General features: G+C 41.4%; 1 protein-coding gene across 4 annotated transcripts in view; it reads right to left on the bottom strand.

The window, feature by feature from the left end:
• The window catches only part of LOC126174842 (heat shock factor protein), a 145185-nt gene that overhangs the window by 38216 nt on the left and 81858 nt on the right, over window positions 1-25111 (bottom strand). For 2 of the 4 annotated variants that reach the window (XM_049921226.1, XM_049921227.1), the window contains one exon: window positions 20840-20990. The exons of 1 other annotated variant lie outside the window; for it this stretch is intronic. In XM_049921226.1, the coding sequence (XP_049777183.1) occupies window positions 20840-20990 (151 nt within the window). The remainder of the gene's footprint in view (window positions 1-20839; window positions 20991-25111) is intronic. One more of the 4 variants, XM_049921228.1, reaches the window with a different exon arrangement.

Below are 25111 nucleotides of genomic sequence, written 5' to 3'. Positions count from 1 at the left end.
AAAAACCACTCAGGATCAGAACATCAAGAAACTTTTTTATTTTATGCAAATCTATATCTTTTCAGTCCTTGTAAGAGATTTGACCTTCCTTGTTGGTCCACATACACATTTCTCAATGAAGGGAACACAAGAGAACAACAAGAAACAAGACTTTTCATTATCATAGTTCCTAATCGAGTACCTTGTAGATCCCTGGTCGTCTTTCCTGAAGGACTATAGACCATATTTAACTCCCATTACGAGAAAACAATAAGTCACACTCAAATAAATTTGTGCTAAATTGTTCTTTTCTTTCTTTGTCAAGGGATGCGTCATAATTCTCATAATCTTCATGTTGTTCTGAGTTTTCAGTGATGTCTATCTCCTCATTATCATCATCAATGGAAAATTCAAATTCGCTACATGGGTTTTCAGAATCTTTTCATCTGATAGTCCTTTTAACCGTAAGAGTTTCAATTTATAGAACAGACAACTGTTGTGCAGTTCGTTTCTCAGCCTCTGCCACTCCCAACACCATTTGCTGGTTTCAATGTGTCTACAAAAAAGGTGGTAGAATTACCTCTGACAGTTCTTGCTGCACTGCAATGTAAGGCACATCGTCAATCTAGTCAAACCCATGTGATGCTGGCATGGTTGCAGTTTAACCAGCACCACATGCTCCCTGGCCAGTCGTATGCGTCATGGATCACTGATTTGTAGAGTCTCTCGTGAAGTGTCAGTTTGAGTATTACAAATGTGCTATCCCTTATGCAAGTCACTAATCTGGGATGTGATTGTGCTGTTAGCTCCCAATATCAAGGTTCAGACGAAGGACTTAACCTTGTCCGACCCTTCATTAGTCGACATTGCCCACATTGCAGAATTGCATGAACTTACCGTGGTAGCAAGACATGTCCTTTTAGACAATTGGCAGGTGACTGAATTAGGTGCCACTGCTCCACGGGGTACCCCAAGCAACCTCAACTTCCGCAGAGTCACTGTGTGTTGCCACCATTAATGATTCCAGTGCAGTAGCGTCACAGCACTACACACCTCTGCCCTTGTCGAGTTCCGCAGGTTAGTGACAATCACAGATATGTAATTCATGTTCACGACAGTTTTTAGGTCCTCAGCATCATTGTCCTTCTGCTTGTTGGGTGAGCCAGTAGTTCTGTCCCAAGTGTCATTTGCTGTGCGTTTGACATGACTGCCTGTAAATGGACGCCACATGTGGGGTATGTCATCGTTTGTTACAGGCAATGGGCTGCAAGTCAGTTCTCGGACACCCCTGTGTTTTCACTGGACTCTGGGGTTGTCTTTGATGCCCCACGTGTTGCCCCAGTGTATTTTCCAGATGTTAATAGTGGATTGGTGACCAGTCAGATTTGAGTTAGACATGGGAGCAACTGTCAGCCTCATTAATTTAGATACATACAGGCTCTTGGGATGCCCAGAGTAGCAATGGTTGCTTAGTCAGGTTGTCTCTTATAGTAAACAATGTATTCTTCTGCGTAGGCGATTCTCCATCTCTGCGTGTTACAAGGAAGTGGAATGGCGACTTAGACAGTTAGTGGTCAATTCACTGTTAGTGCAAAATATTTTCTGGCCTGATGCTTTTCCTGTTTTTAACTTCCAGATGGAGGAAGTGCATTTAGTGTCTCAATCTGTACCTTTTCATGATTTGGACTCCTTACTGTGGTCACATACAGTTCGCTGTCTGAGAATACTTTGAGATGGGCAGAAAATTTCAAGGGACATGTTTCTCTTAAGCCGTTGGCAGTACTTAAATTCTGTCGCCCCCTGTTCATTCCCTTCTCCATGCATGAGAAGGTAATGGCCGAGTTGCAGTGTTGGTCATTTCTTCTATTTCGTTGAGACATTGGGCTACCCCTTTGATTGTGACTCAGAAGCTCGATGGTGCCATATGCTAACTTTAAACAGATGGTCACATTATGTAATGTGCATCAGATTCTTATCCAATGCCAAAGCTGGAGAGTTCTTGATGAAATTGTCGGTAGTCAGCATTTTTCACAAATAGACTTGCACTATGCCTACCTGCAGCTGCTACTGGATGCAATTTCTCGGACTTCCTCAGTCTTCAATACTTCCTGTGGGCTCTGCCAGTTTTATAACTTGCCTGTTGGAAATTTGCCTGCACCATAATTTATCAACAGTATTTAGAGCAGTTGATTCCGGAGACTACCTGCTGCATCAATTATCTGGATGACATCAAGCCAACATTCCAAGCAATTACAGAACCTCCAGTTACTTTCCCCAACATCTTCTGGAGAATGGCCTTAGCTGTGAGCTGGAAATGTGCAGTTTTTTCTCCCCAAGGTGCATTTTTTGGAATATATGCTTCACAAAGGTGACCTCATCCCTATTATTTTTATTATCACAACGAATATATTTATAATTAACAACAAGTTAATGAGCAAATGCATAAGTTTTCCTGAAAATGTATGCCTGTAATGGTTTCTGAAATCCTTTATGTGTGCAATCATAAGCAATTACTTCCACAAAATACCTAGGAGTATGCATCAAATTAATCGTAGGGAAGGTAGACACTAGCCTGAGATTCCTTGGAAAAATAATGAGAAAATGTAATCGGTCAGCAAAGGACATAACTTATGAAGCATTCATTCAATCCAACTTGAATATTGCCTGTCACTGTGGTATCCGTATCAGATAGGATTGATAAAGAAAATAGGAAGCTCCAAAGAAGAATAGTGCATTTTGTTACAGTTTCATTCAGTAAGCATGGAAGCATCTCCAGGGGCAGATGCTGCAAGAGAGGCATTCTACATCACTACATCAAGGTGTGGTCGACTGCTAAAGTTCCAAGAATGTACATTCCTAGAATAGTCAACAAATGTATTGCTTCCTCCTGTGTATATATCACAAAAAGACCATGAGGATAAAGTTACAGAGAATTGGGCCCACAAGAAAGCTTACCTGCCATCATCTTTCTGTGAACGTTTCACAACTTGGAACAGGAAAGGAGGTTAGTGTGAGTGGTACATCAAGGGCCCTCTACCATACACTACAAAGTGGCTTGTGGAGTATAGATGTAGACTTAGAGAGGGAGGATGAGGTTGGTTGGTTTAAAGGCAGGAAAGGGACCAAACTACGAGGTCATCAGTCACTTGTTCCTAATAAAACAATGCCACAAGTGAGAGAATAAAATGGACGAAACATATAACACAAAACAGAAGGAAAGGAAAAGCCTCAAGAACAAAGAGAAGGCAACGAACACTAAAAGTAACAAAATAGGCCAAGAAAACAACAGAGAGACACTACAAACAGAAGAGAGTAAAACATGAAAGCAGATTACAGTGGCTGGCCAACCACGAGAATAAAAAGGGAAAGCCAGCCACTCTGCAACACATTAAAACCTCCACCCTAAAAAGCACTAGGGTGGAGGACACAGAGGGACGAAGGACATGCGCTAAAACCTACATAGAAGTATAAAACCCACTCTCACGGATAAAATGTAAAGCTAAAGCTGCTGTGGAGGCAACCGAAGGCAGGGTGCTGGGAAAGTTAAAAGTCTGCCGCAGAGCGGCTAGAAGTGGGCAGTCCAGTAAGAGGTGGACGACTGTCATTTGGGAGCCACAGCGACACTGAGGTGGGTCCTCGCAACAGAGTAGGTAACCATGCATTAGCCACTTATGGCCAATGCAGAGCCAGCAGAGGACAACTTATTCCCTGCGAGAGGCCTGCATGGAAGACTTCCACACATTCATAGTCTTCTTAATGACACGCTGTTATGCCATTCTGTCTCACAAAGCAGGAAAACCCTGTGGTGTAAGACAGAACACAGCTCAGCTTCGGAGATGCTTATCTCCAGAAACGGTTTCCGCATCTCCTGTTTGGCCAGCCCGTCGGCAAGTTCGTTTCTGGGGATTCCGATGTGTCCTGGGGTCCACACAAACACCACGGAACAGCGGGACTGTTCCAGGGCATAGATTGACTCCTGAATGGATGCTACCAGAGGGTGGTGAGGGTAGCACTGGTCGATAGCTTGTAGGCTGCTCAATGAGTCAGTACACAGGAGAAACGACTTGCCAGGGCATGAGTGGATGTACTCGAGAGCGCAAGATATGGCCACCAGCTCTGCTTGAAAACACTGCAGCCAACTGGCACGGAGTGCTGCTCAATATGTCCTCCATGAACATATGTGAAGCCTACGTGATCATCAGCCATTCAGCCATCGATGTAAACCACTTCAGAGCACCGTAACATGTCAAGAAGCGAAAGGAAGTCACAGCGGAGAGCAGTGGGCTTAACAGAGTCCTTAGGGCCATGCAAACGGTCCAGACAAAGCTGCGGTCGAGGTGTATACCATGGAGGCATACATGAACGGACCGCAAGTAGAGGTGGTAAAGGGAAGGCCTCCAGTTCTGAGAGAAGGGACCGCACACAAACCGCAATCGTTAGCCCCGATCTGGGCTGCCGATGCCAGAGATGGACTGCCGCGGGCGGGAAAAGGAGACGGTTATTCGCATGCTCAGGGGAACTAAGAATTTGTGCTGCGTAACTGGTGAGCAGTTGCACATGTCTGATCTGCAGTGGAGGGACACCAGCCTCCACCAGTACGCTGGTCACTGGACTTGTCCTAAAAGCTCGTGTCGCTAATTGAACCCCACAGTGGTGCACAGGGTCAAGTAAATACAATGCTGAAGGTGCTGCCGAACTAGCACAGGCTCTTGTGGACTCTGGAGCATCATATTCAGTCAGTTTAGAGAAGTACCATCACCAGTTGTAGAAAACCACATTCGTCAACAACAAAACATCTCTGCTGAAGGTGGCTAATGGGAAATATGTAAAAACTGTGTCATTCGTGTGGGTATAAGTGGCCATACACAGCCCTTAGAATTCATCATCTTATAAGAGTGTAGTCATGACATTCTCAGATGGGACTTTTTGAAAGCTTCTCAGGCAATTATAGATTGTGGTTGCTCGAAGATTATGCTAGATGAGATGACATACTGTGGACAGGAAGATGCGCATCCAAGTGTGTGGAGACTATGTGTGCTGGATGAACGGATCATTCCTGCAGTGAGTGCTAGAAAGGTAGCTGTCATGTGTGATGCCATGCATCAACCCATGGCTCTTGTAGTGGAATGTAAGAGAAGCATACCACTGAAGAATAACTTGGTCATCCCAGCCTCTGTCGTCTCGTTTAAGAACGGATTCAGTGAATTGTGGATAGTTAACTGTCGCCGAGAACCACAGATCCTTCCAAGACGCATGTGTGTAACAAATGCTGAGCCATTAATTGCAGAACAGCTGAGCGTCATAGAAACCTCCCATGCCAAGTCTGTACGCGAAATTAGTGCTACCACTATGAGACAAAATCTTCTAGCTTGACTATCACCAAATATCACTAAGGAACAACAGAAGAAGCTACTTAGCATTCATCAAGAGTTCTCTGAATGCTTCAATCCACAGGTGAAGAGCAAATTAGACAAATCAACAGTGAAGCACCGGATTAGCACTGGAGACCATCAACCAATAAGCCAGAAAGCATATTGTGTGTCAGCAATGGAGCGTTAAATAATTCACAGCGAGGAAGAGAAAATGATGAAGAATGACATCATTCAGCCTTCGCAGAGCCCATGGCGTCACGAGTGGTCCTCGTCAGGAAGAATGATGGCAATTGGGGCTTTTGTGTTGAATACAGGAAGCTTAATGAGATAACTAAAAAGGACATTTACCCTCTACCACAAATTGACGATACACTAGATTGCCTGAAGGTGGCTAAGATTTTCTCAACCATTGACATGTACTCGGGATACTGGCAAATCGAAGTAGATGAGGCTGATCATGAGAAAACTGCATTCATCATCCCTGAGGGCCTGTATGAGTTTAAGGTCATGCCATTTGGTTTGTGTAATGCACCAGCAACTTTTGAACGGATGATGGATAATCTTCTAAGTCACCTGAAGTGGACAATGTGTCTTTGTTATTTAGATGACATTATGGTGTTCTCAGAGACATTTGATGAACACATAAAAAGACTGAGGACCGTTCTTAAGTATCTCCAACAAGGCGGACTGAAACATAATCCAAGAAAGTGTCTCTCTGGAGCAAAAGAAATCAAAATATTTGGACACCTTGTGTCAAACGAAGGTGTGCAGCCAGACCCAGAAAAGGTGAGATCTATAACAGAATTTCCTATTCCTAAAAGTATTAGAGATGTGAAAAGCTTCCTCGGATTATGTTCTTATTACTGTCGTTTTAGCAAAGACTTTTGTATAAAAGCCAGGCCACTCCAAGAGTTGTTAAAAGCCGATGCTAAATTTATCTGGGGTGGTGCTCAACAAGATTCTTTCAATGTGCTGCGAAAAGCTCTGAAGACTGACCCTGTACTTGGTCTGTATGATGAGAGAGCACCTACAGAACTACACACAGACACCAGAGGGTATGGGATTGGGTGCTGTTCTGGTGCAGATTTGGGATGGAAAAGAGAAGGTTATAGCCTATGCTTCTAGCGCACTTACAAAAACTGGGAGAAACTACTCAACTACAGAAAGAGAATGTCTTGCTGTGATCTGGGCCATGTGCAAATTTCGTCATTATCTCTATGGAAGGCCATTCACAGTTGTTACAGACCATCATTCACTTTGTTGATTGGCAGGTCTTAAGGATCCAACAGGACGGCTCGGCAGGTGGACACTACGTCTTCAAGAGTATGACATTAGCATAGTGTACAAAAGTGGAAGAAAACACCAAGATGCTGACTGTCTCTCAAGAAACACTGTGCAAGACCATCAAGACTTTGATGAAGATAGTGACTGTCTCGCTGCACTCCAGGATCTCTCTGCTAAGCAAAAGAAGGATGCCAAGATATCTCAAATTGTGCTTGCCTTAAATCAGTCAGAGGATGTGAAAGGACAATTTAAGGTAGTTAATGGATTACTTTGCAAGAAAAACTTCGATCCGTTTGGAAAGAGTTGGCTAGCAGTGATTCCTAAACACATGCACTTAGATGTTCAACAGAAATTCCACGACACACCCGAGGCCGGACGTTTAGGATTTATTAAGACATACGATAGAATATGCAAGAGATTTTTCTGGCCAGGTTTATTTAGGAGTGTCTGTCACTAATTGTCGCACTGTTGAGAGTGTTAGAGGAGAAAGGCAGTTCCTCAGAAACCACCTGGCCGATTCATACCAATTCCACCAGCCGAAATGCCTTTCCAGCACGTTGGGATTGACCTCCTCAGACGGCTTCTGACGTCTGCTGGTGGCAATAGATGGATTATTGTTTTCACTGATTGTCTGACACGCTATGCCATTACAAAAGTCATGAAAACAGCTGAAGCATTCGAGGAAACTAAATTCATTGTAGAAGACATTGTATTAAAATATAGTGCCCCAAGGTTGTTAATTACGGATCGAGGGAAAAGTTTTTCAATTGAATCTTGTGACAGAGATAAACCATTGGTGCAACATTACTCATCACATGACGACTGCCTACCATCCGCAAACTATCGGGCTTACTGAACGCTGTAATATGACCTTGGCCGACATGCTATCAATGTTCATCAATGTTGAACAGAGCAACTGGGGTAAAGTGCCACCTTTCGTGACGTTTGCCTACAACACCACCAAACAAGACACCACAGGATTTACACCATTTTTCCTGGTGCATGGGCGTGAGGCGACAGTGACGATGGACACTGTGTTTCTGTTACATCCTGATGACGTGGACGATGACTACATCGGCCAGGTGTTAACCAGACCTGAGGAAGCTTGGCAGTTAGCTCAACTCCGCACGCTGCAGGCTCAAGGAAACGATCACCGAGGGTATGACGCGAACCACTGCTCTGTTGTCTACCAGCCTGGTGACCTCGTTTGGATCTTCACTCCTGTTCAGAAGGTTGGTCTCTCTGAGAAGCTCCTCAGGCGCTACTTTGGACCTTATAAAGTTGTAAGACAGTTGTTTGAAGTTACCTATGAAGTTGAAGATTTCGACCCCGACACAAGACAACGAAAGATCAGAGATACGGTCCATGTCCTTCGAATGAAGCCATATAAGGATCCTGCAACACAGGGTAAATTCGAAGCTCCAGCGACAGGCAACAAGCGGAAAGGTAACGAAGAACGTAGCAGCAAGGGAAGTTCTAACAAGATCACCGTCAGGGCAAACATCAATCATCGGTAGTGGGAGTATGCAGGACCAATGACTCGTTCTCGAACTAGGATGACATAACACCGAGACGCTGTTCTCTTAAGGAGGAAGCAATGTTGCAGAAGAAGCTGAGTAACACAGTCGTTATAGTGTAGTGGTTATGATACTAAACTGTTGCATGGAGGGTTGTGAATTCAAAAGTCACCTGAACTGAAAAATTTTAATTTCTATATTTGGTTCGAGTTTATTCTATAAGTATAAACACAACTGACAAGAATCATTCATTGGAATGTTTTGTAGCTGTACATATACCATGTGTGTTCTGGCCGGAGGCAGTTCGCTCCGCACTCTTGTATGTGCAAGTGCTGAATAAACCTTTGCTAAGTGAAGTTAGTGTTCATCATTCATCTACTTACACCCTCTTCTACGTGACAATATTATGTTTGCTTCTTTTTGGTCAATTAGCCATACTGCCTTAATTTTTTTTCTGATCAGATGTGATCATTTGCATAGCATGATAAAATAAAAATGAAAAGCTACTTTTTCTGTTCTATACCTTTTTCTTTCCAAACTGCATTTTAAAGTAGTTGCTGTTGCTATGTTACTGATACCACTACCAAGTGAAGTGATGCAGTGTAAGACACTTGTTATTTTTTTGAAAGGACAGCAGGTCAAATCAAAATCTAGGTTTTCTGGTTTCTCTAAATTGCCAAAAGGTTATGCAAGTATGGTTGCATTCAAAAGGACAAGGTCAGTTTCCTTCCATAATTAAAACCTGTGCTTCGTCTGTAACAACTCTGTCATTGATGGAACACCGAATCTTAATATTCATATCAGTTTTTCATTTATTACTGCTGCTGTAAACAATATCACGGAAGTACACTCAGGTGGTGGTGGTGGTGGTGGTGGTGGTGGTGGTGGTGGTCAGCGAGGAAATTTCCATTCCGAATATTGGTGTTGGAAGAAAAGGGAGGTGAGGTTCTGATGGAATGCTTCTGATCAGTAACATATACACCTACTCTGTATCCCACAGTAGTGCGATCACACAGTAATCTCTCTCTTTCAATTGTCAATTGGTACTCCCTGCAATAAGTGTCGATCCTCTGTATGTCTTCCTGCATTTCACTAATTATCTAGCATTTTGACTTCTCTGTATAAAATAGCATCATCCACAAAAAGCCCTAATGAACTTCCAATGTTGCCTATTACATTCATTTATACATATCGTGAAAAGTTTTTGGACCCATAACATTTCCTGGGGCACGCCCGAAGTTACTTTTACATCTGAAGACTTCTCTCCATTGAGAATGACATGCTGTGTTCTGCTTGTTAGTAATTCTTCAATCCAATCACGCTGTTGGTCTGATATTCGATATGCTCATATTTTGTTCTTTAGGCGGCATTATGGAACAGTATTGAATGCCTTACGGAAGTCGAAGAACACAACATCTACCTGGGAGCTGCTATCTCTCACCTTCTAGGTCTCGTGGATGAACCAACTGAGCTGGATTCTACACAATCATTATTTTTAAAACCCAATCCATGTTGATTCCTACAGAGTGGACTTTCAGTCTAAGTATAAAATAATGTTCCAAAATTCAACAACAGACTGATGTCAGAGTGGCCTGTAGTTTCGTGCATTCTGTTCGATGACACTTCTTTAAATCGGGAATGACCTGTGCTTTTTTTCCAATCATCAGGAAAACTTCATTCCTCCAGAGACCCACAGTATGCTATAGCCAGATGAGGGGCACTTTCTTTTTGCATATTCTATGTAGAATCACACTGGTATCCCATTAGATCTAGTGGACTCCCCTGTGTTGAGAAATTGCAGCTGCTTTTCTATCCCTTGGTCACTTCAATATAAGTCACTCTGTCATACATGCAACAATTTTAAGGAGGTATTACAGTTCATTGTTCTTCTGTGAAACAGTTTTGGAAAAATATATTAGTATTTCAACATTTTCTGTTTCATCCTCCATTTCAACATCACTGTTATCACTCAGAGCCTGGACAAATTGCTTTGATTTGTTTACTGATTTAATCTAAGACTAAAACTTCTTAATATTTTCTGTCAAGTTGGTGGACAGAATTTTACTTTTGAATTCACTGAACATTTCAAACACGGCTTTCCTTATAATAATTTTGGCTTCATTTAATTCTTTTGTCTGTGAAGCTTTGGCTATGTCTAGGTTTGCAATGAAGCTCTCTTTGTTTTCATAGAAGCTTTCTAACATGGCTGTTTAACCACAATGGGTCTTTTCCATTCCTCACAGCTTTGGGTGGCACATACATGTCTAACACATATTGTACAATCCTCTTGAACTTTGTCCATTGATACTCAATGTTGTTAGTGCTGGAAACAATCACTGACTCCCTGTGTTATGCTAATGGAGTGGAAAAGTACAGGTCTGTTTGCCAACAGCTGATTTAAGATGTTACCTTCATGAATCAGTTCTTTCATCAACTGCTCAAGGTAATTTTTGGATACAACATTTAGAACAATTTCACATGATTCCCTGTCACTACCACCTGCCCCCGTCACTTGAGTCTCCAACTCTGTAGCGGCTACATTGTGATCTCCACCTAATGCTACAATATGACCACAGAAACATTCTCCACATTTATCCTCAAATGTTCTGTCACTACTGTTCCTGAGGCAGGAGATCTATTAAAGTCTCTCTCTGTGTCCATCTCCTCCTCCCCCTCTGCATGTCCATCTCCTCCCTCCTCTCAATATCCATCTCCTCCACCCACCTCCCTCTGTTCAGCCATGCCCTGAAAGGCATGACAATACTAGCCAATCCACATGCCTGTCATGCAGGGCAGTCTACAGGTCAGGGGTGAAAAAACTTTTTCCGCTTGTATCTCCACTCCTATAGGAATTAGGTCTGTGGTCGTCAAACTGCAGCCAAATCAAGTGTTTGTGCAGCCCGAAATTCTCTGTGTATCATAGCAAGTCTAGATTTACTTCATGAGGAAGTTGATTAGTTACTACAACACACAAAAAACATTAGTTCATTTTACTATAACTCTTTAATGTAAAATGCTTAACTTAAATGTTCCTTGCACATTTAATGACAATATCTAATTCCTACTGTTGCAGAGCACAACAAATGGTTTCTACTTGAATAGTACTAAAAGATAGTCAAGGTACATTTAACTTTAAATTATTTAATAGGGTAGATAAAAAATGTACTCATCTAGTGATGGCAGAACACATACATAAAAAACAGTTGTAATTGGCAAGCTTTTGCAGCCAGTGGCACCTTTTCAGGCCGAAGGGGCGAAGGGGAAGGAAAAGAACTGGAGATGTCTAGGAAAAGGGGTAGATTTCAGAACAGTCTGATTATCTCTTTAAATGACAATAGTGACAGGGAAACTTCAAGTGCCTGTAATAGCGACAAGAGTGATGTCAGTGGAGTTTTACCATTGTCCACAGAGAGATGCAGCACAAATGGATTCAGCTACACGTTTGGAGTGCGCAGTTTGCACTTGTAAGAACTAGCATAACAAAATTAATTCACACCACGTTTTGAAATTTTAATATGGCAAGATTATCAAATATTAATTCCAAAGAAAGTACATTTCTAGAATTCAATTTGTGCATACATATTACAGTATACAAAATAATGTATGCAATACAATGGCCGTATTTGTATCGTTTTTGTTTCTCAGAATAGATGTTGCCCAATTTAAGATACCAAACAAGCATTATTTTATTTTTTGTTGTGTTGGAAATAAGGATGCATATCAGACATATATCAGGTCTTTACAAATACAGATATCTGTTGCCTATCGCTACTGTACATGAGCAGACAATTATGTGTGATGATGATGATGTTTGGTTTGTGGGGCGCTCAACTGCGTGGTTATCAGCGCCCGTACAATTTCCCAACCTTTGCTCAGTCCAATTTCGCCACTTTCCTGGATGATGATGAAATGATGAGGACAACACAAACACCCAGTCATCTCGAGGCAGGTGAAAATCCCTGACCCCGCCGGGAATCGAACCCGGGGCAGACAATTATGTGTCATATTATTTACAGTCCTGTATCTCGCATTAAAGATCTTCGACACAGCTAATGTTTGAAACAGATGAAAATTTGATGTTTTCTTGACATTTCATTCGCATAATGTGTACACCTTACTCAAATAACAAAAAACTTTCTCGCATGTCGAAAATTTGATAATGTCGTCGGAAAGTTTTTTCTTGAAAACTGTCATTTTATTGTCTATATAAACATTAAAAAATAAATAAATAAAAATGAAACTATCACATAGTGAAACTATTTCACAAATAATTACAGTCGGCTCCACATTTAAAGATCTAATAGTTAGCATGTGTGAGTTAGTTGAATGAAACATGAGATTACGTGCGAGTTCCATGCAGGACTTGGCAACTCTGTTCCGCGCTCACCTATGCTACTTTCGAACTGTCAATCCTAAAGTAATTCTGAATGCACTATAGGTGTGATGGTCAGAATTTCAGACAGAATAAATCTCATCTCAGAGCATGATTTTAGGAAGTCATGGCCCTGTTGAAGTAACTGATTAGCACATTCCAGACCAGTATAGTACTGAGTCACCAATGGTGTGCTCCGAAGTTGTTTTTTGGAAGGATCAGCAGTACCAGGATTGAATGTGATGGCCCAGGAAATCTGCTTTTTAACTAGGCAAGTGGGGTAATTATGTGCAGGAAGGCTGAGGTGAGAATGGAAGTATATTGCCGTAAAGAGTCTGCATTCGAACAAATACGTTTGCCTCAGATGGCAAGGCTGTATGGGAGGGAACATTTGACATGGGCAGGGTGGCAGCTGTCAAAATTTAAGTACTGTTGTTTGTTGGTAGGTTTAATGTGGATGGAAGTGTGTAGCTGTCCTTCAGTGATGACAAGATCAACATCAAGGAGAGTGGCATGGGATGTGGAATAGGACCAAGTGAAATTTAATTGGGAGAAGATATATAAAGATTCCAGGAATTTTAGCAGGTAAGCCTCACCACGATGGTCAGGATGTCATCAATGTATATAAACCAGACCAGGGGCTGAAGACTAACGGATCCCGGGAAAGCCCCCTCCGAGCGACCCATGAATAGGTTGGCATAGGAAGGAGCCATCCTGGCTGTAGCCCTGATCTGTTTGTATGTCTGCCCCTCAAAGGTGAAGTAGCTGTTTTTCCTACTCACCTCAATCATCTTTATACTTACCAACAACTACTTCATACACTCCTGGAAATGGAAAAAAGAACACATTGACACCAGTGTGTCAGACCCACCATACTTGCTCCGGACACTGCGAGAGGGCTGTACAAGCAATGATCACACGCACGGCACAGCGGACACACCAGGAACCGCGGTGTTGGCCGTCAAATGGCGCTAGCTGCGCAGCATTTGTGCACCGCCGCCGTCAGTGTCAGCCAGTTTGCCGTGGCATACGGAGCTCCATCGCAGTCTTTAACACTGGTAGCATGCCGCGACAGCGTGGACGTGAACCGTATGTGCAGTTGACGGACTTTGAGCGAGGGCGTATAGTGGGCATGCGGGAGGCCGGGTGGACGTACCGCCGAATTGCTCAACACGTGGGGCGTGAGGTCTCCACAGTACATCGATGTTGTCGCCAGTGGTCGGCGGAAGGTGCACGTGCCTGTCGACCTGGGACCGGGCCGCAGCGATGCACGGATGCACGCCAAGACCGTAGGATCCTACGCAGTGCCGTAGGGGACCGCACCGCCACTTCCCAGCAAATTAGGGACACACTGTTGCTCCTGGGGTATCGGCGAGGACCATTCGCAACCATCTCCATGAAGCTGGGCTACGGTCCCGCACACCGTTAGGCCGTCTTCCGCTCACGCCCCAACATTGTGCAGCCCGCCTCCAGTGGTGTCGCGACAGGCGTGAATGGAGGGACGAATGTAGACGTGTCGTCTTCAGCGATGAGAGTCGCTTCTGCCTTGGTGCCAATGATGGTTGTATGCGTGTTTGGCGCCGTGCAGGTGAGCGCCACAATCAGGACTGCATACGACCGAGGCACACAGGGCCAACACCCGGCATCATGGTGTGGGGAGCGATCTCCTACACTGGCCGTACACCACTGGTGATCGTCGAGGGGACACTGAATAGTGCACGGTACATCCAAACCGTTATCGAACCCATCGTTCTACCATTCCTAGACCAGCAAGGGAACTTGCTGTTCCAACAGGACAATGCACGTCCGCATGTATCCTGTGCCACCCAACGTGCTCTAGAAGGTGTAAGTCAACTACCCTGGCCAGCAAGATCTCCGGATCTGTCCCCCATTGAGCATGTTTGGGACTGGATGAAGCGTCGTCTCACACGGTCTGCACGTCCAGCACGAACGCTGGTCCAACTGAGGCGCCAGGTGGAAATGGCATGGCAAGCCGTTCCACAGGACTACATCCAGCATCTCTACGATCGTCTCCATGGGAGAATAGCAGCCTGCATTGCTGCGAAAGGTGGATATACACTGTACTAGTGCCGACATTGTGCATGCTCTGTTGCCTGTGTCTATGTGCCTGTGGTTCTGTCAGTGTGATCATGTGATGTATCTGACCCCAGGAATGTGTCAATAAAGTTTCCCCTTCCTGGGACAATGAATTCACGGTGTTCTTATTTCAATTTCCAGGAGTGTATTTGAGGGGTAGACATACAAACAGATATCAGGGGTACAGCCATGAGAACCAGGATGGCTCCTTACTATGCCCACCTTTTCATGGTTTAGTTGGATGGGGCTTTCTTGGGATCCATAAGTCTTCAGCCACTGATTTGGTTTAGATACATTGATAACATCTTTACCATATGGTCTCATGGTGAGACTGACATGCTAAAATTCCTGGAATCTCTTAATACCTTCTCCTGATTAAATTTCACATTGTTCTATTCCAAATACCATGCTACTTTCCTTGATGTTGATCTTGTCCTCACTGAAGGCCAGCTACATGCTTCTGTCCACATTAAACCTACAAACAAACAACAGTACTTACATTTTGATAGTTTCCCATCCTTTCCATGTCAAATGTTCCCTCCCATACAGCCTTGGTATCCGAGACAAACATATGTGTTCGGATGCATACTCTTTACAACAATACACCACCATTCTCACCTCAGCCTTCACTGCACATAATTACCCAACCTGCCTAATTAAAAAGCAGATTTCCTGAGCCATCACATCCAATCCTGGTACTGCTGATCCTTTCAAAAAAACTACTTCAGAGCACATCATTGGTGACTCAGTACTATCCCGGTATGGAATGTGTTAATCAGTTACTTCAACAGAGCCATGACTTCCTAAAATCGTGCCGTGAAATGAGATCTATTCTGTCACAAATTTTGGCCACCACACCTAGAATAGCTTTCCATCACCCTCTCAATCTCCGCAATATTCTTGTCAGACCCTATGCTCATTCTGCACCCATCTCCCTACCCTACGGCTCCTACCCCTGACATTGTCCTTGCTGCAAGACTTGCCCTATGCACCCTCCTACCACCACCTGTAACAGTCCTGTAACTGGCAAATCGTATACTATCAAAGGGAGAGCCACCTGTGAAACGACATGTCACTTACCAGCTGTTATGTAAACACTGTTAGGCCTTCTACATTGGAGTGACTACCACAAAATTATCAATTAGGATGAATGGGCATAAGCAGAGGGTGTATACTGCCAACTCAAAATATCTTGTTGCAGAGCATGCTGTACAACATGACATTCATGACCTCAGTGCATTTCATCACAAGTGCCATCTAGATTCTTACCCCAGACATCAGTTTCCCAGAATTCTGCAGGTGGGAACTAGCACTACAATATGTCCTTGGTTCTTGCCACCCCCTGGGCTTAATTTATGTTAATTTCTTCTGTCTCAGCATTTTTTCACTGTACCTACTCTTTGCTTCACTCCGTTTTAGTTTGCTATATCTTTCATTGTCTTTCCCCTCTATTTTTCACAACCCCCCTACCATCTGTTACGTACAATGCACTTAGCTTTTTTCTCTTTTTAACTCATGCATGATGTTTAAGCAGTAATCTCTGTCTACATATTACCCTGTCTTCCACCTTTAATCTCTCAGGTTTTCAAATCTTGTCCGATGCTGCCCCAACAATCAGCCTTTCCTTCTCATCCCGTGCAGTAAGTCTTCCCTGACCCGCGGTCCTGGGTGACTTTCTTGATATCTACCCCTTTTCCCAGACCTCTCCAGTCCTTTTCCTTCAGCCCTCTTCCTTCCCCTTCAACCCTTCCACCTGAAGAAGAAGCCACTGGCTCCAAAAGCTTGCCAATTACAACCATCTTTTATGTGTATTTTCTGTCGCTGCTTTGTGAATAAACTTTTTATCTATCCTATTAAATAATTTTGTAAATAATTGATTGTTTTCATCGTTTTAACTTTAAACTATAATTCACAGTTCTGACTAATAAACCTTGTGCTGCCAGATTAGAGCTAGGTTGATGCTGTAGTCTCTGTTGGCAATCAAGGCGTATGGAACCTCTTGAGGGTTGTCTTCACCAACAAGTCTCATTCATGGCTGCATCTGCCAAAGACTGTCTTTAGCTTGTGGTGCCACTATAATGTACCAACAACAACCTGGAACCTCACTCTTTGGACAAAACCACAATATGTATCTAGCAACTAACAGCTGAATCAAGTAAAGTCAACACTCTTTAGAGTGCAGCTTTCTTGCTAAGTGAGAAAGAAACATACATACAGGGAGAGTTATATTTTAACAGTTGTTTAATTTTTAATCGATGCTGGTGAAATTGTCCATGAGCTACGTAAAACTGGCTGCTTACCTCAGGGGCAGAGAGGTAAGCAGTGCAATCACTGCAAGGTTAGCAGATGTGAGAGGAGGAATTATTGTTTGCATTCCAGTTCTGACAACCCAAGGGCTTGTGTGCCTCGTATCGATCAGCTGCTACGGTACAAATTTCAACAGAAACAATACAGATTCATGAATGTGATTACAGAGACAATCAATGTCAAGTGTGGGACATTTATAGCAAGGAAAATTAAACTAAAAAGACTGTTGTAATACGTTATACACTTTGGTGATCATGTTGCATATTATATAATGCATTAAAATGTAAGTACAATTCCTATTATTAATCAATTAACCATCCTTTCAATCAGACAACACAACACTTCGTCATGCAATTGCAGTATAAAAACTTCGGGGTCGCTGAGGGTGGTGGCAATCTGAAGCAGAGTACAATTGACACAAAGTGTTTTGATCAGTTCTTTGAGGATGGCGACCAACTTATCTTGAGTCTATTGGGGGAACATAACATACTAACTTATGTAGGTAACCAATTACTAATAAGATGCATGGCCCAAGGTACCGCCCCATAATATCCGTGTTGGCTCTTGAGCAAAAAAAGTTGGACAAGCACTGAGCTAGGCAGTTCTTTCGCCACAGTGTTGATTCTTACATAGCACAAAGAATATGTACCAAATTTGGTTGAAATCAATCCACTGGTTTCGGAGGAGATGCTGGACATACTCATATACATTGCATGAAAAGTATGGTAATAAACCAAGAAAAAATGTTTGTTTCATAAACAAATCACCTTGTTTCTAGGCATAGTCTCCTTTGAAGGATAGATCATTGGACCAGCAATCCTTCAGCTTTTTCATCCCATCAGAAAAATAGATTCAGTCAAACTTTACAAAAATGCTTGTCGACTGCCTCATTTGATGAAAATTTCTTCCCAGAAAGACAAAGTTTCAAGTTAGGAAACAAGAAGTCACTTGGGGCTAAGCCTGGTGAATAGGGTATCGCAGAGGTTTGGGATGGTGCATTCACTTGGTGAAACAGCACCTTTCTGCAAGCTAACCTTGGCCTTTTTACAGCCAACCCAAGTTTCAAACGATTCTACAATGAAGTGTAATAGGATCCAGGTATGCTTCTGCCTTTTTTCAAGTAATCTATGTGGATTATTCCTCGGGAATTTCAAAAAACATTGGCCATCGCCTTAAGAGCTGACAAAATGGTCTTTGCCTTTTATGGTGCACTTCCACCACCCTTTGTCCATTGTTTTGACTGCTGTTCCATCATATGTAATGATGGATCCTGGTTTCATCAACAGTCACAAATTGGTGCAAAATGCCTTATGGATTGTGATTAGACATCAACAGACATTGTGTTGAAAACTTGTGCCAGAAGTGCTTTTGGCCAACTGTGAGCAATCGCGTTGCTCAACTCGCACATGGCTTCTTCATAGCCAATTCTCCATGTAGGGTATCATGCACTCGCTCAGTTGAATGCTGACAGTCTCACACCAATCTCATGAGTTTTTATTTGGTGGTCTTGCATTACCTTATGATTGATTTTGTCAGTGGTTTCCTTTGTGGTGACAAAAGGATAACTGGAGAACACTTTGTCTCCGGTGCTTGTATGACCATGTTTAAAATTTTTATAGAGTTGAGCCTCTATGGACTGTGTGGTAATTTCATTTTAGTGTCTAGGTCTTGTTCTTGTTCCAGCTTTGACTTCCTGCCAGTATCTTCTGAGCCCACCAAGAAGTGCCTGTTTTTGCTCTTCGGACAAAGGTCCTATCCGTCTTTTTGATGTTGATGCCATTTTAAAACCTTGGTAGTTGTTCACTAATCTTCTAAATTTGTTCTTGTCAGGAATTTCTCTCTCTGATATACCAATCTGCATAAGATCTTTTTCACATTCTTCGAACCATCTCAGTCTTGTTTTCTTAGACTGGAAGAAACTCCATTTTCTTTTTGTTTGTTGGTCACTGTCCATCCTCATGAGATGACTGTAAAATAACAATCGCCTCTTCTTAATGGATGCCGTGATAGGTTCTGTCTTGCTGTACAAGTCCTTATTTGCTCTCCACCAACCTATCTATTACCTAGGATTTTCCTTAATATGCTCTTGCTTTTCCAGACACTCAGCTTGACCTTGTCTATTCATGGTCAAAGTTTCAGACACATGGAAGCCCTCAGGTTTTACAACTGTATTATAATGTCGGAACTTGGCCCCTATACTCATAGACTTTTTGTTATAGATATTCTTTTTCAGTTGGTGTGCCTGGTCTAACTACCACATCCTGACATAAATTGCTGCTTCTTCTAATCCATTTTCCTGGATGACTTCACCGAGATACCTGCAATTCTTAACTCTTCCGATTTGTCCCATATTGGTATCACCCATTCCGGTCCATCATAGATGTTTGTCATATATTTTGCTTTTTGAACAGAGATCTGGAGTCCAACTTTTTCATCAATTTCTGACAGCCTATTGACCTTGTTGACTGCTGACTACGTTGTAAGCAAAAATGGTCAAGTAACCCGCAAAGGCCAAGCAGTCCACATACACCCCTTTGTTCTTAGGACGAAGTCTGAACTGCTCTTCATTTGTTTCTTCTTGGGCTAACAACTACCTCCACTCTCGAATGACCTTTTTCAAGATGCAGTTGAAAAGGAGTGGGGATAGTCCATCTCCTTGTCTTATGCCCATTTAAATTTATTAATTCAAAAGTAAACAGTATTCAACGATTGTGCAGAGACTGTGTGAACTTACTTTCTGTTTTGATTTGTATAGCAAAACAATCCTTCAAATGAAAATGTTTAATAACACCACAAAAAACTGTTTTCTTAATTTTCAATCGCAGTCGACACACTAATCAATTCAGACTGCTATCAACAATGAACTGTACACTGTAAATTGTTGAAATTCTTTATACACAGCTTGGAATAATCAAGCTTATTGACCTTGATAGCACAACAAAAAATGTTTCATTCTTTCATGGAAATTTACCAGACTTATCAAACCAACCTTGTATAAGGATTCAGACCTATTTTTTACACACCTGCTTAAGAAGGAAAAAGGAAACTAAGGGCCAAAGATGGTTTGGAAAACGTGAATTTCAGAATGACTAAACCAACTTCTGTTATAGATTCTCACTGTAATACTTCATCTCAGCTGAAAGTGTGACACTAGATTTGTTCATAAACTCATTTAATTCTGTACATGGGGAAGAAAGGAGAGGGCTAGACACAAATTACGAGAGACCTTTGAAGTATAATCACATCACTGAAAAACCTGGTTAACAATGTGCAATTCCTAGGAATAAGGTCTGAATGTTGAATGTTTGTAACACCATCCCCCTCCCCCTTTTCTTCCCGAGAAGAAGTAACAAGTGGTAATTAAATGAATCAGAATTTTGAAGCCTCATCTATTTTAACTTGACATGCAAACATAAAGTACTTAATTTGTCTGCATCATGTACTGCTGATCACAGTATCATATTATTAAATATTTAAATTCCAGTTCATACGATACTTTCATTAATAAGGCTTACAATAGAGATGCTAGTGTAAATGATTTTTCAATAATGCTGCATACACTTTGAAAGGTCTAATATCACAGAATTAAAAATTAGTGTAACATAAATAAAGGCATAGGTATATTAAAACACTAAAAACACCGCCAGAATCAAGAATACCTACATTAGAAAATGAACCATTACTGTTTGAGCAACATCAGGAATTAAAATATTACCGTTAAAGGTGAAAACTACAACTAACAAAGACACCATTAACAAAGTGCCATCAAGTCAATGTCAAAATTCAACAATTATAACAAATGGGTATAAACAGAGACATCAAACTTTGAATTTCGTTATCAAGGGATACATTTTATTCTCTATACTGGTTAATTTCTAAGCAGGTATTATTGTGTCTGGCAGTGCATCTACCTTTAGCATGGCATCTTTTTCAAGGCCAAGCACGGTTTGACGTACCCCCAGAAGGGTGTTGGCATCCAAACTGTAGCCTTCACCTTTCAGTAACTCCTTCAGACCATCCAGATCATTCTGCATTGAATCCAGATGGGAGTCCAGTTCTTCTCTACATAAAACAAAATACCGCTCAACTGTTTGCCACACTATAAAGATGCAGAAGACACTAAAATGAAGTGAGAAACTAAGGAATTAATTCTGAACAGCTATCACACTGAGGAAAGTGTACTTCAAACTCAGCATTGTTACACCATGAAAGTTGAAGTGAAAAAGTACACGTCATCCAGTCACGAAAATGGGGGAAAATGGATGGGAAAGGAAGATAAGGGGCATCAAGAGGCATGTTTGTTTGGTGGGACAACAAAAGGCATCATCTATGGAAGTGAATTGGTTACTTCATTGCTGCCATTTCCACTATACTCCTTTTCACAGATTTTTTTGTAACCTATAGTTTGTCAAATTTTTAATCTGTACTCTGTGCACAGAAGTTAACAACAACATCACTCTTCAATTAACAAACTGTCATTCCATTCACAGCATGCATGACAAAAGAAGTTGAGCTCAGTTTTCTAGAAAAGTGTATCAGAAGAATGGCATAGCTGTGTTAAGGCAATGATCTACAAATGGAAGTAGTTGAAGTAATCTACATATACATAATAAATTTCCATCTCTGTTGCTTGATTGATAACAAACAGGCATCTTTTACATTGACCCTTTCCAATGCTTAATTTCTGTAATGATTCCATAGTGAATATGTTGAGCAGTAGTCCACATTGAAAATGCTTCTCCTCTTCCAGTTTCACAACCTTCCTGTCTCGGAAAAATTGCAGGGTGACAGAAGATGTCTTTCACACTTGTTTTCCCAGGCACACATCTGCACGCGCAGAGGCATACATAAAGGTACGTGCATGTTCACATGTGCGCACCCACCCACCCACACACCCACCCACCCACCCACCCACACACACACACACACACACACACACACACTATTTTTCTCCGCACATTTCAACTATTCTATTTATCATGGCCCTTATATTCTTTCATGAAAACTTTGGAGAATGAAAGAATGTTCCTGCTGCGAATTTTACAACGCCTTACCTCTCCTGAATTACATAATTTATAATCTAGGATACCATCACATTTCCAACAATAAATGAATTATCACAAATTTGAAGTTACTTTCATTGGTATTTACATATTGCCACCAGATTTAACAATAAAGGTTGCATTACCATAAAAACATGTCACTTTCAGCATCTTGAATCTGTGACATATGGTCATCTACCTATAACAAGAATAAAAATAGTCCTAATTTTGGTCCCTGTGATGCAAATATGAGTCATTATGAACACATCCCGCACATCTTAATAAAAATGTGTGCATTCTTTTTGTTAATGCAAGATGATCAATCGCACGGTACGGTAGCCATTATGATGTGGAACATGTCAAAAGCACAAGAAATGCACATATGAAACATAATATATATATATATATATATATATATATATATATATATATATATATATATATATCTAAAAACAAAGATGATGTGACTTACCAAACGAAAGTGCTGGCAGGTCGACAGACACACAAACTAACACAAACATACACACAAAATTCAAGCTTTCGCAACAAACTGTTGCCTCATCAGGAAAGAGGGAAGGAGAGGGAAAGACGAAAGGATGTGGGTTTTAAGGGAGAGGGTAAGGAGTCATTCCAGTCCCGGGAGCGGAAAGACTTACCTTATGGGGAAAAAAGGACGGGTATACACTCGCACACACACACATATCCATCCACACATATACAGACACAAGCAGACATATTTAAAGACAAAGAGTTTGGGCAGAGATGTCAGTCGAGGCAGAAGTGCAGAGGCAAAGATGTTGTTGAATGACAGGTGGGGTATGAGTGGCGGCAACTTGAAATTAGCGGAGATTGAGGCCTGGTGGATAACGGGAAGAGAGGATATATTGAAGAGCAAGTTCCCATCTCCGGAGTTCGGATAGGTTATCCGAACTCCGGAGATGGGAACTTGCTCTTCAATATATCCTCTCTTCCCGTTATCCACCAGGCCTCAATCTCCGCTAATTTCAAGTTGCCGCCACTCATACCCCACCTGTCATTCAACAACATCTTTGCCTCTGCACTTCTGCCTCGACTGACATCTCTGCCCAAACTCTTTGTCTTTAAATATGTCTGCTTGTGTCTGTATATGTGTGGATGGATATGTGTGTGTGTGCGAGTGTATACCCGTCCTTTTTTCCCCATAAGGTAAGTCTTTCCGCTCCCGGGACTGGAATGACTCCTTACCCTCTCCCTTAAAACCCACATCCTTTCGTCTTTCCCTCTCCTTCCCTCTTTCCTGATGAGGCAACAGTTTGTTGCGAAAGCTTGAATTTTGTGTGTATGTTTGTGTTAGTTTGTGTGTCTGTCGACCTGCCAGCACTTTCATTTGGTAAGTCACATCATCTTTGTTTTTAGATATATTTTTCCTTCGTGGAATGTTTCCTTCTATTATATATATATATATATATATATATATATATATATATATATATATATATATATTTTACAATACAGAGTTAAAGATTAATATTTCTATTATTTACCCCATTCCCTTAAATGGCACAAAATGCATATACTATATTTACAGATTTATTTATTCCTATTCAAGAATTCATCCATGGTATAGAAGGAGTTGTGAAGGAGATATGATTTCAATTTGTTTTTGATGCTATTACTGTTTCATTTTATTTCAACTGGTAATTTGTCAAAAATTTTTATAGCAGCATATTTTATCCCTTTCTGTGGCAAAGATAGGTTGAGTAAAGGATAGTGTAAGTCTTTCTTTTTTATGGTATTATAATCATGAGTGTCACTGTTGTTTTTAAACTGGTCCATGCTGTTGAGAACAAATTTCATTAGTGAGTAACTGTGCTGTGAGGCTGTTGTACGAATTCCCAATCTTTTAAAAAGATGCCTACAAGATGTGCAACTATGAACCCCACATATTATTCTAACCACTTTCTTTTGCGCAGTGATTACTTTTTGTCTAAATGTTGAGTTACCCCAAAATATTATCCCGTATGACATCAAGAGAGTGAGCTTACTAATTTCTGTATCCTCAGTATTGGCAATTATTCTGATTGCTAAAGTTGCTGAACCTAGTCGCTTTAGATGATACAAAATATGAATTTTCCAATTAAGATTCTCATCTATATGTACACCTAAAAACTTAGTATGCTCTACCCTGTCTACTGACTTCTGTTGAGTGTTATATTTATTGAAGGAACTGTACTTTTTGCAGCAGAAAATTGGATGTACTGTGTTTTTTCAAAGTTTAGAGCAAGCCCATTTGCAGAAAACCAATTAATGACTTTTCCAAAGACCTTATTTGTATCATTTTCAATTGGAGTTTCTTTCACTGGATTAATAATGATGCTTGTATTATCAGCACAGTGTCAGTTCAGCTTCCTGTTTGTTTCAGATAGGAAGGGAGGTTGTTCACATATATCAAGAACAGAAGGGGACCCATGATTGAACCCTGTGGAACACCTAATGTAATTTCACACCAGTTAGATGAAGTCACAAATTTATTTAAACCACTTGACTCATATAAGGAAACTTTTTGCTTCCTGTTCTGTAGGTATGACTTAAACCACTCATATGCTATTCCATTTCTACCACAGAATTGTAATTTCTGTAACATGATGTCATGGTTCACACAATCAAATGCTTTGGACAAGTCACAGAAAATTGCTATTGGTGACATTTTACTATTTAAAGACTTTATTATGTGAACAGTGAAATTGTATATTGCTGTCTCAGTGGAACAGCATTTTTGAAATCCGAACTGTGATTTACTAAGTATCCCATTACTGTTGAGATGGCTAACTACACCTGAGTACATTACTTTCTCGGAGATTTTTGAAAATGCTGTAAACAAGGATACTGGCCAATAATTATTGACATCTGTGGTGTCCCCCTTTTTATAGAGAGGCCTGACAATGGCATATTTTAACCTGTCTGGGAAGATACCTTGGGTAGTTACATACTACATCCCTTATCCTCCAACAAATGACTTGTTAAAAAAAAAATTACTGCTAAGCTCAATAAAATCTCTTGATCTAGTAAAAGAAAATCTCACTTGATGATATCTTGTATCTTAAATATCAAATTATATCCTAAGTGAAATGTATAGTGGTATATCCTGAGGAAAGACTGAAG

Source organism: Schistocerca cancellata, chromosome 3 (genome assembly GCF_023864275.1).
Source record: "Schistocerca cancellata isolate TAMUIC-IGC-003103 chromosome 3, iqSchCanc2.1, whole genome shotgun sequence".
Taxonomy (NCBI): domain Eukaryota; kingdom Metazoa; phylum Arthropoda; class Insecta; order Orthoptera; family Acrididae; genus Schistocerca; species Schistocerca cancellata.
The sequence above is the reverse complement of the archived record's forward strand: the minus strand, read 5'-3'. Positions and strand labels throughout refer to the sequence as shown.